This window comes from Neoarius graeffei, chromosome 25 (genome assembly GCF_027579695.1).
Source record: "Neoarius graeffei isolate fNeoGra1 chromosome 25, fNeoGra1.pri, whole genome shotgun sequence".
In the NCBI taxonomy this organism is placed as follows: domain Eukaryota; kingdom Metazoa; phylum Chordata; class Actinopteri; order Siluriformes; family Ariidae; genus Neoarius; species Neoarius graeffei.
The window spans coordinates 44,997,809-45,009,053 of record NC_083593.1 but is presented as its reverse complement, the minus strand read 5'-3'; the positions used below and the strand labels follow the sequence as shown (position 1 = coordinate 45,009,053).

Below are 11,245 nucleotides of genomic sequence, written 5' to 3'. Positions count from 1 at the left end.
ACTCATTAATAAATATTCCCAGGCCTCCTTGACCTTTACATGTGCAGACTGGACAGAGTCCAACAGGCCACAGGTGGAGCTTTAGATAAACGCGAATAAATCCAACCGTTTATTGTTGTTGTTATTGTTCCTAAAGGAAAATGATTAGGCTTCAGATGTAGACCACTTCTAGTCCCATCAATCTATAGGATAAATGTAATTAATACAGGGGGGAAATATTTTTACTGTTTTCAGAATGAAATGCTGAGAAAATACGTTTTCCAATTAAATATCTGACTGGCTTATATTTAAATACAGTATATCAAAATAAAATAAGTGAAGCTTCTATATAGGATATAGTCATTTAAAGCAAAAAAAAAATCCTTATAAAATATATTAACTACAGGAGAAGTGTTTAGTGCCGGTATCTGCTGTTTAAATGTCTTCCAGCATGTATTTACAGTCAGATAAATGGACCCAGGCCTTTATTAGGTTTCTGTTGTTTTTCTTCTCCACAGTGCTGATACAGGCACGGAGTGATGAAACTGTGTTTAGATTATTTCTTTTAATTGAGGCGTGTGTGAAATTGTTTGAAGTTTATAAATATATGTCATGTAAAAAAAAAAAAACAACCGTTTTGTTAAACAAACTGAACACATGGCCTGAGTCAATTAGAGTTTCTCTCATTCTGATTTCCGGTGGGCGCGCGCGTGTTGGTCGCCCCGGGGCGCGTGTCTCTCTCTCTCTCTCTCTCTCTCTCTTTAGCGCTGAGTGCCAGTTAGTGAAACGTCATTGGCTCCGCGGGCCGCGCGCGCTGAGGCTCGAGGACAGAAGCGCTGCGCCAATCAGCGCGCGCCCGCCGACGTCTGTTAGAATGGAAGCAAGCCCGCGTGCGCTGCGCAGTTGTTGTTGTTGTTGTTCGCCTGCACGCAGGTGTTAAAAAAAAAAAAAGGAAAAGCGGCTCCGCATCACGCTGGACTTTTATTTGCGGTGTATTCCGTTCCTCCGCCTGTAAACACGCAGCCGGTGTTTGTGTAAAGCAGAGCGGATATGCTCGGGTAGCCTGGGTACCTGCGACAGGTAAAACTTCATCTCAGCTCAGCTACACACAGCTGGTAGTGTGTGTGTGTGTGTGTGTGTGTGTAAAAAAGAGCGCGATCCGTTAACGATGTGAACTATTTTTTTTAAAAGCTGTAATAATAATAATAATAATACTAATAATAATAATAATAATAGTCTAATTATGTTTTTGATAGCCTGCTTTTATTATTATTATTATTATTATTATTATTATTATTATTGCTGCTGCTTGATAGTCTAATCCTGTTTTCTAAAAACATTTGTACTTTCCTAATTTTTGTGTCCTTTTTGTTTTTGTTTGTTTGTTTGTTTGTTTGTTTGTTTTTTTAATAAATTCTGGTTGAGTAAATGTGTCCAAAGACGTTGAAAGTAAAATATATATATATATATATATATACATATATTTATGTTAAAATCCGATCACACTGTCTGTGTTGAGGTTCAACATGACACCATTTTTTAAGCAACACTAAATATCTGGTTATTATTATCATTATTATTATTATTATTATTATTATTATTATTATTATTATTATTATACGCATCTGTTTTGAGAGTTTATTATACTGTATTTGTGAATGTTGTAAATAAATGTTTCATTCGGATAAATTCAGTTTAACCTGTGGGATTATTACACTGAAAATATAAGTGTTTTTCTTTTAAGTTTGTTTGTTTGTTTGTTTGTTTTAGAAATAGGTTGAGGATATTTCTCTCCATTTGTGCGCTTTACCAGCTCGTTTTTACCAAGTTGCAAATGCAGTTTGTAAATGATATAGTTTTATGTACAGTGTTGGCTTTGCAATTTCTTTTTTTTTTTTCTTTTGCTATTTAACCTTGATTAGGTTTATTTTAATCTCTTAAATCGTTAATCCAATTAGACCCTGCATAATTACACTGAACTATTCACTATTAAAATAACATTCAAAATTGTACAACACATTAACTGCAACATTCCTCGCTTTTAATTTTTGCCTTCTTTCACTGAAATTCTTTTACTCTTTTTTTTCCCCTGACAGTTAAAACCAGTTTCCTATTTAAGGTCCCCGCAGGATGGACAAGAGTCTTCTCTCTGGATCCACTGATATAGTCATGGCGAATCCTCCCAGTTCATTCCAGCAAGAAGCTCTCACTCCACCCAGATCCAACCACTCGTCTTCTCTCAAACCCAACCAGGTGGGTCAAGTCATCCTGTATGGAGTGCCCATTGTCTCGCTGGTCATCGACAACCAGGAGCGCCTCTGTCTGGCCCAAATCTCCAACACTTTGTTGAAGAACTACAGCTACAATGAGATCCACAACCGGCGAGTAGCTCTGGGTATCACGTGCGTGCAGTGCACTCCAGTGCAGCTGGAGATCCTGAGGCGAGCCGGCGCTATGCCCATCTCATCCCGTCGCTGCGGCATGATTACTAAGCGTGAGGCTGAGCGACTCTGCAAGTCATTTCTGGGTGAGAACAGCCCCCCCAAGCTGCCTGATAACTTTGCGTTTGATGTGACACATGAGTGCGCGTGGGGCTGCCGTGGCAGCTTCATCCCCGCTCGCTACAACAGCTCAAGGGCCAAGTGCATCAAGTGCTCCTACTGCAACATGTACTTCTCCCCAAACAAATTCATCTTTCACTCACACCGCATGCCTGAGGCCAAGTACACCCAGCCCGACGCTGCCAACTTCAACTCCTGGCGTCGGCACCTCAAGCTCACAGACAAGTCTCCTCCAGATGATCTGGTGTTCGCCTGGGAGGATGTGAAAGCCATGTTCAATGGGGGCAGCCGTAAACGGGCACTGCCTCCTTCTCACTGCCCCCCCATGGACTCTGTGAAAGCTGTCAGCTCAGTGCTGCCCCACATGATATCTTCTGATCTGGGCCAGAAGAGGGGCAGGTATGATGATGATGAGGACCTGGATGCCAGCAGCCTTTCTCCTCACAAGAACCCACGTAGTTATCCGGTTATTCCTGTGCCCAGCAAAGGTTTTGGTATGCTGCAGAAATTTCCACCCACTTCGCTTTTCCCTAACCCCTACACCTTCCCAGCATTCGGTTTGTGTCAGCAGAAGAAGGATGACAGTGAGGCTGTGAACGGGCAGAAAAATGGTGCTATTTCGGGCCTGCTTTGGCCAGGCCGCAAGGACACTTTTTATCCTCCTTTTTGCATGTTCTGGCCCCCAAGAGCTGCAGGGGGCATCCCAGTACCCACATACCTCCAGCCCCAGCCCAACGCTCTCTCAACTCTGACAGAAACGCCCTCCCTTCGCCAGGCTTTCCTTGACCTGAGCGAGCAAAGTGACGCTGCTACAGGAGCCGGGACTGGTGCTGCCATAGGCACCACTCCCAGAGCAGCCCTATTTGAAAGTGACTGCCCTCCAACCATGACCCCTGACCTGCGACCTGCCCCGGAAGGCTGGCTCAAACTTCTAGATGCTCCGTCTTTGCAAGCCCGCAAATCCAGCTACCACTCCGCCTTCCGACCAGTGGTAAAGGACAGTGAAAGCATCGCCAAGCTCCACGGTAACCTGGAGGAGTTTGGTGCAGAGAGGCATCTCTCACCTGGCACCAGCTGCAGCTACCAGAGCGAGAGCGCAGAGAGCGACGAGGAACAGGAAGTGGATGTGGAAACCAAGCAGGATGAAGAGCAGGAAGCCTTCAGCAGTCGTGCAGCAGCATCCCAGCAGCAGCCGTGCAGTCTTCATGTTTCACGACTGACTGAAGGCACCGTAGGCGACCGAGATAAAGACGCACCTTCCTTCTCCACCATCCCCCCTGAAAGCGCGACAGAGGACAAACCAAGCTTGGCTCTCAGTCCACCCATTTCTCTCAAAGACCCCAGCCCTGTTCATGCCTCAGTGGAGGACACCGCTGCCTACAAAAATGTAAATATTCCCTGCAGGCACTTAAACTAATTATTATTTAAATGCAGGCCATAGACTGACGGGATCCGTATGCATAACAAGATTGATAGCCGGGCGCTCCCTGCAGAAATGAAATATTCAGAGTGCTTTGATCCCTCCTAATAAGCCCAGTCATGTTTTGTTTAATGGCGACATTACGTTCGGCTCTGCTTTTGTCACGCCTGCCTATTAGCCCTTTTAGTCTTTAACCTGCCGACACTACATTAACACAGGGAGCTGAAGGAGTTACTCACAGCCACAGAGGGGGAAGAGAGGGGGCTGCTTAGTGATGCTGCAGCGATTAGCTTGAACACACACACACACACACACACACACAAGCCTGCTCACACCTTCGACTGTTAATCAGGCTGACAAAGGCATTTAAACAAAATGCAGACGACAGCATTGTCATCCTCAAGGCCAATTGATTCTGTGCTTTTGGCTGCCTGATATATGTGTTTAGTGTCCAGCCTCTGGCCTGCAGACATGAATCAGGTCTAATCTGTGTGTTTTCTGTTTTCAGTCGCACAAGGGCAGAGATGATGGCCTACCTGCGTATGCAGCAAAAGACAAAACAACACGAGCAGGTGGGTACGAGAGGGTTTATAAAAACGAGACATACGGTTCAAGATCTAGTGGCACTCAAGCTCTTATTCCAAACACAGATTATTTCTTCGAGTATTTATAAATCTCAAATCTAGGCAGAATAGACAAATATGAACATATGAAATTGCCATTAACCATTTTAATGATACTTTTAAAATAAGTTGCCTATGATGCAACTCAGTGACGCAGAATTGTGTCAGTAGTTTTGGTGGGGAAGTATTTATTTATTTATTTCCAGGTATGAAAGTGCAATTTTAAACTAATAAACCAGATTTCTTAAAAGTTCCTTAGAGCAATCAGAGGCAGAGAAGATACATTTTGAAGATGCACGGGAAACCATCTTTCAGTGGATGGTCCTATAACCTTTTTTTTTTTTTTTTTGCCACAAAACCTGAACAAATATTTCCCTTCTTAAATATTGATGTTTTGTGGTGGGAAATAATCCTACAGCAAGGTCATTGTGGTACCAACACAAATGGCTGAAGCATCATTCCCTGAAAGGTTCTTTATGCAACGCAGAAATAGTTTGTCTGTGGCTTTGATATAATGCATCTGGTGCCTTTTTGTCAGTGAATAATTGTTTCAGCATCATTACTATGAAGTGTAATCAGGGATTGTCAATTTTAAACATTCTCATGATTCAGAGCTTGATACGGTAACGAAGAAAAAGACAAAAACACAGGGTGTGTGGTGTATTTTTAGACATACGATAAGAAAGAAAGAAAGAAAGAAAGAAAGAAAGAAAGAAAGAAAGAAACCCTCTCTTAATCCTGAAGGAGATTCTTGTGCCAGAAATCACTCCATAACAATACAGTATGTTAAAATACAACAATACAAGCTGGGGGGGAACTGTATGTAAAATAAAACTGGACAAGAAATAAATGCCTAAACAAACCAGTGCCTAATGTAGAACAACAAATAAAATAACAATAGAAATATTGTGGGTGGTAGAAATGGGCAACTGGACTTGCTTGAAGATTCTTGAAAACGTTTCACCTCTCGTCCGAAAGGCTTCCTCAGTTCTATCTGACTAATAGGGAGTATCAGATATTTATCCTCTCCTGGATCCTGGATTACTATGACCTGGATGATTGAGAATCTTCACAGACAAAAATAGAAATATTGTAAGTTACATAAGGGGCTAAACTACAAAACTAAGATGGGGGAAATAAAAAAAAAAACAGTGCCTAGATACTTAGCATTCTAACAATAGAAATAAGGTAAGTTATGTAAGAGACAAACCTGATGGTGAAAGTAAATATTGCACATGGTGTTGAGGAAAACATTATTGCACATAGAGTCACATTTCTAGGCTGACTGTCCTTCTTTCTCTTGCAGAAGAAAACAAAGAACAGAGTAATTTCTTTATCCCAGATACAGAAACGTCTGCACCAGATTATTGGAGAGAGAGCACAGGTAATATCACAGCTTCATCACTAATAATAATAATAATAATAATAATAATAATAAATAAAAGATTCAACAGTTACAGCAAGAGAGCGATAAAATCATTAGAGTAATACAGCCAGGCCGTGCAATGATTGTGGGATTAGAGTGGATGGAAAAGACAAAATGGAACATATATCCTCCTGAAGTGCAGCCACACTGTTCAAATGGAGCAGATTTCTTCCCAGTGTCATTGAGAAAATGTGATCTGTGGGGAGCCCTAACAGTTCAAGAAGACAATCAGCTCGACACAGGGAAGGTGACAATCACCATTTGAACAATATCAAACGGATATAATTGCCTTTTGCTTGGCAAAGTCTTCCATTACAAAGATCATCGTGCATTGCCTTTTATCTGTCAGGGAGACATTAAAAAGTGTTTTATGACATCTGTGCCAACATTTGTATTATGGAGCTGATAATGATCTCCTCGCATAATGTATAATATGTTTGAAAAAAATTACATGAAACAAATTAAATGAAACCACCTTTGCCTGATTGCTAAATGTCTCCAAGGGGTTAGTGGGGGACGTGATTAGAAGTTCTGATTTCCGGGTCTAAAGGCAGTGTCTTAGAGAGAGAGAGAGAGAGAGAGAGGAGAAAAAAATAATCTAATTTTCCATTTATGTAATGCAAACTGCCTTGGCTTTGACTATTCACGGTTAATTGACTGTCAAACGAGGTTGTTATCCTCAGGCAGTGTCTGCAAATTTGCTTGTCAAATGAGACAGAGAGTGGAGGAGAAGGAGAACAAGGCTGCTTTCCAAATGAGGAAAACGTCGTAAGGCTTAAGGAGGCAAGACGTGAAACAGAGAGAGGGAGAGAGGAAAGATGGGGGGGATTATATACAGAAATGTGCTGGATTGCTTCATTTAAGGCATTTGATTTGCAACATATCACAGAAAGCAGACATCCTCACATTTCCAATATACACCATAGGTGCAATATTCTGAATATGAGGACATACAGGTTAGAATAATGTGATATTTCAGTGCAATAACAATAACAAAATCAGTAACCTGAGCCAATTTATTATTATTATTATTATTATTATCAGAATACCCCTCCTCCATCCTCCTTAAATTAAATTGCTCTTTTCTTTTCCATATTGTACATAGACAAACATAATGGTGTGCGTTATACTGTACAAGTATTTGATAGGAGTCATATGATAATGTATTAACTGGGTTTTCAACAATCAAAGAAAAGCATCTGTTTTTTTTTATTTTTCCCCCCTGTGAAAAGGTAATGTGTGTTCATGATCACAGTAGCATCTTAAAATATAATTGTAATGATTATAACAAAAATAATGACAAGCAGGTTCATGTCATTACAGAAGGAATTAATAGCATTGTTCAGTAATTATACTTACAGTACAACTTTTGTGGTTGTTACTTAGATGTACAGTTGATATGCAGTGGTTTGATTAGAAGACATTCGTATGAGTTAACTCGTTGTTATACTGACACCTACTGGTCATTTGTTGAACTACACTTTTTTATTTTGAATAGACAATTCTGCTTCTGTGATGAGATCCAAGCTGAAGAAAAGTAAGACAGTTAATAATAAAAAAAAAATACAATAAAAAGCACAATATAGACACTATATATGCTACATTATTATACATACAGGACACTTTTTCGATGGAATAAAAACGTGTTCTATTCCCTTCGAGCAGGTTCCATTCATTTGGTTTGACAGCATGCAATATTGTTAGCATATCTACCCAATGAAGAATGAGCGTCGAATATGGTTTACGATACTGCATGGATATCAAGACAGCATGACGTCACATGAGAATTTTGAAAAAGAAAGACGCGTTGAACACTCGAAAGGAATGTATAATAATAAGAATAATGGTGGCGGCACGGTGGTGTAGTGGTTAGCGCTGTCGCCTCACAGCAAGAAGGTCCGGGTTCGATCCCCGTGGCCGGCGAGGGCCTTTCTGTCCGGGGTTTGCATGTTCTCCCCGTGTCCGCGTGGGTTTCCTCCGGGTGCTCCGGTTTCCCCCACAGTCCAAAGACATGCAGGTTAGGTTAACTGGTGACTCTAAATTGACTGTAGGTGTGAATGTGAGTGTGAATGGTTGTCTGTGTCTATGTGTCAGCCCTGTGATGACCTGGCGACTTGTCCAGGGTGTACCCCGCCTTTCGCCCATAGTCAGCTGGGATAGGCTCCAGCTTGCCTGCGACCCTGTAGAACAGGATAAAGCAGCTAGAGATAATGAGATGAGATGAGATAATAATGGTTGGCTTTTTTTCCATGGTATATCAGATATATTCCATTCAGCTACTCATCTTCAATTTGTTCAATATCACACTAGCTGAATGGAATATATCTGATATACCATGGAAAAAAAAAACAGCCAATATTATTTTCATATTGCATAGGAAAAATTTAATTGAATGATTGCAGAAAAAAAGCATTAGTCTTTTTGCACAGGGCTGAAAACATGAGATAATTATGATAAATAAATGACAAAATGATGATTGAATGATCAAAATATATTGCTAGAGGCTGTAAGTACTTACTTCTGTTGTACTGTATGGATTTTTTTAAAATAAACATTAACATTTGTTAGCTTTATACAGTGCTGTGCAAAAGTCTTAGGCACCCTCTTTTTTCCATACAAACTCTGTTATAGATTTCTATTTTATGACTTCTACATTATCGAGTTGGTACAAAAAACATTTTAGAATTCAAATGTTCGTTTTCCAGCACAAAATTAAATGTTACACACACAGTTTGTATCTGAGCAGCATATTATATAAGAGAGCACTTTTCAGATTAAAAAAGAAAACATAATGAAGGCTGCCGGGTTTTGGTGCAAAATGAAGAAGCGAGTGTGACAGTCAAAGTGTCCAGAAGAACCGTGGCTGGTTCTGGAAGATGCTCAGTAAAAGCTACAGCTCATTTCCTTATCAAACTGCACTCATTGTACCGGAGACTACTATTTTTCTTTCTTTTTTTGAAAGCAAAAGGTCGTCTCACACCAAATATTGACTTTGTTTCATTTATGATGCCTTACTGATTACTGTTTATAGTATTTTTATAGTTTTTAAAACACTGATCATTTTTTAAATGATTTTTGCTTCTTTTTTTTTTTTTAAATACAGCAGAACAAAGTCAAGAACCGCACACACCTGCATCACTCAAGAAGGACGTTGAGAACATGGAGAAAGGTGAGCTTTAGAAACATATAAATTAAGCAATTAAAAAAAAACCTACGATTTTATTTTAGAGCAGTTTCAGATATACAGCGAGGTCCAAACGTCTAAGATTGGCATTGCATTCGTTACTAATTTAACACAGTATTTTTCATTACAAACGATATTATGAGCCATAACTTGAGTGCAAAGTCAGATCTCAGAAATATTGACATGCATTTCAATATTTCATACTGAGTATTGGCACGTCCACTTGAGAATGTGCGTGTGAGCCTGATGAGCCATTCGAGAGCAATCTGAGCACGTGCTTCAATGGAAGAGATAGGAGTCAAGTAAAAGCTGACCTTTTGAACAAAGGAGTTAAGATAGTGGATATAATAATAGGCGGCACGGTGGTGTAGTGGTTAGCACTGTCGCCTCACAGCAAGAAGGTCTGGGTTCGAGCCCCGTGGCTGGCGAGGGCCTTTCTGTGCGGAGTTTGCACGTTCTCCCCGTGTCCGTGTGGGTTTCCTCCGGGTGCTCCGGTTTCCCCCACAGTCCAAAGACATGCAGGTTAGGTTAACTGGTGACTCTAAATTGACCGTAGGTGTGAATGTGAGTGTGAATGGTTGTCTGTGTCTATGTGTCAGCCCTGTGATGACCTGGCGACTTGTCCAGGGTGTACCCCGCCTTTCGCCCGTAGTCAGCTGGGATAGGCTCCAGCTTGCCTGCGACCCTGTAGAACAGGATAAAGCGGCTAGAGATGATGAGATGAGATATAATAATAATAATAATAATATTTGCTTACATTAAATAGTGATCAAGAAATAGTCCGGATAATGAACATTTCCTTTCTGTGTTTTGAATAAAAAAAAAAAAGTTCTGTTAATTCCCAAGTTTAAATGAAATATAATTCCCAAATGGTTTCAGATATTTGGTGTCCACTGACCTTTCTGTTAAATCACAGGTCTTATGATAGCTTTTTAGATTCAGGTTTGAATTTGTGTTGCTCTTCTTCCAGAGGAACTCCAAAAAGTTCTTCTCGAGCAGATCGACTTACGGAGAAGACTCGAGCAGGAGTTTCACGCCCTCAAAGGCAGCTCACCGTTTCCTGTTTTCCGTACGTTCCTTTACACAACCTCTCATCATACAAAGATCCAGAATATATCTGTACATCCCTGCAAAATGATCTGTTCTGATAAATGGGAGCACTAAGAACCTGCACGATGATGGTGTATTAATAAGAAAGTGGGGTTTTGATTTTTATGGATAATGCCTCATTCTCACACCATCCTTTTCTCCTTTCAGACAACTTCCAAGACCAAATGAAAAGGGAACTGGCGTACAGAGAGGAGATGGTCCAGCAGCTACAGATGGTGACGAATCTTTTCTTAATGACACCACTTACAATAACAGAACATAACAGCTCACAGCGAAGCCGTTATCGCTCATAAAAACGTACTCGCTCAATTCAGGGGTGCCTTAATATAAGATAATGAGCTGTCATCATATTCAGATCTATCGTCACAATCTATACCGATCAGCGACTGCAATAACAAAGCACAGTTTTGAAAAAAACAAGATAATATTTGGAGAGCACCTTTGTTTGCTCAATCATCTGTCGATCTTCAATCAAGAGGCTAGCGAAACCGGATTAATGAGCTTTTCTGAAATATGAAATATCTCAAACAAATTTTGAAGAACACAGTAAACTGGATTGTTCTTATTTCAGCGAGATTTCAACACCAATGCTGATGATAAAATGTCTTAAAAATGAAATATTCTTCTATTTATAGCCTTTTTTTTTTCAGATTCCCTATGCAAACATTATCAGAAAAGACAAAGTTGGCACACACTTGAACAAAAGCTAAAATGGTAAGTAACCTACAGTATTAGGAATCAGTTTTATACCACAAAACAATGATGATGTGGAGGTTTATAAGAGGATGTTTCTGTTATTGAATATCGTGTTTTCTTTCATAGTCATGGCATTCAGGTGCACAGAAACATGAGCCTATACAGGACCAGTCAAAAGTCTGGACACAGCTTCTAATTCAATGTTTTTTTTTTTCTTTATTTTTTAATTAAAAGTCACTTCATGTC

The 11,245-nt window shown here is 40.2% G+C and overlaps 1 protein-coding gene across 1 annotated transcript; it reads left to right on the top strand.

Annotated features, from left to right (window-relative positions):
• The first annotated feature begins 2,109 nt into the window (after positions 1-2,109).
• Positions 2,110-11,013, top strand: skor2 (SKI family transcriptional corepressor 2). Its single transcript, XM_060908216.1, has 7 exons — positions 2,110-3,927; positions 4,469-4,532; positions 5,890-5,967; positions 9,113-9,178; positions 10,164-10,262; positions 10,451-10,518; positions 10,954-11,013. Exons 1-7 carry the CDS (start codon positions 2,110-2,112, stop codon positions 11,011-11,013), a joined length of 2,253 nt encoding a protein of 750 aa, XP_060764199.1.
• The last annotated feature ends 232 nt before the right edge of the window (positions 11,014-11,245 follow it).

What these genes read in the sequence shown, in the direction of transcription:
- skor2 (XM_060908216.1), top strand. Translation starts at nt 2,110, where the DNA reads ATGGACAAGAGTCTTCTCTCTGGATCCACTGATATAGTCATGGCGAAT. An exon ending in AGACAAAACAACACGAGCAG is followed by an intron (nt 4,533 to 5,889) that starts GTGGGTACGAGA and finishes TTTCTCTTGCAG; the next exon opens with AAGAAAACAAAGAACAGAGT. An exon ending in CGTTGAGAACATGGAGAAAG is followed by an intron (nt 9,179 to 10,163) that starts GTGAGCTTTAGA and finishes CTCTTCTTCCAG; the next exon opens with AGGAACTCCAAAAAGTTCTT.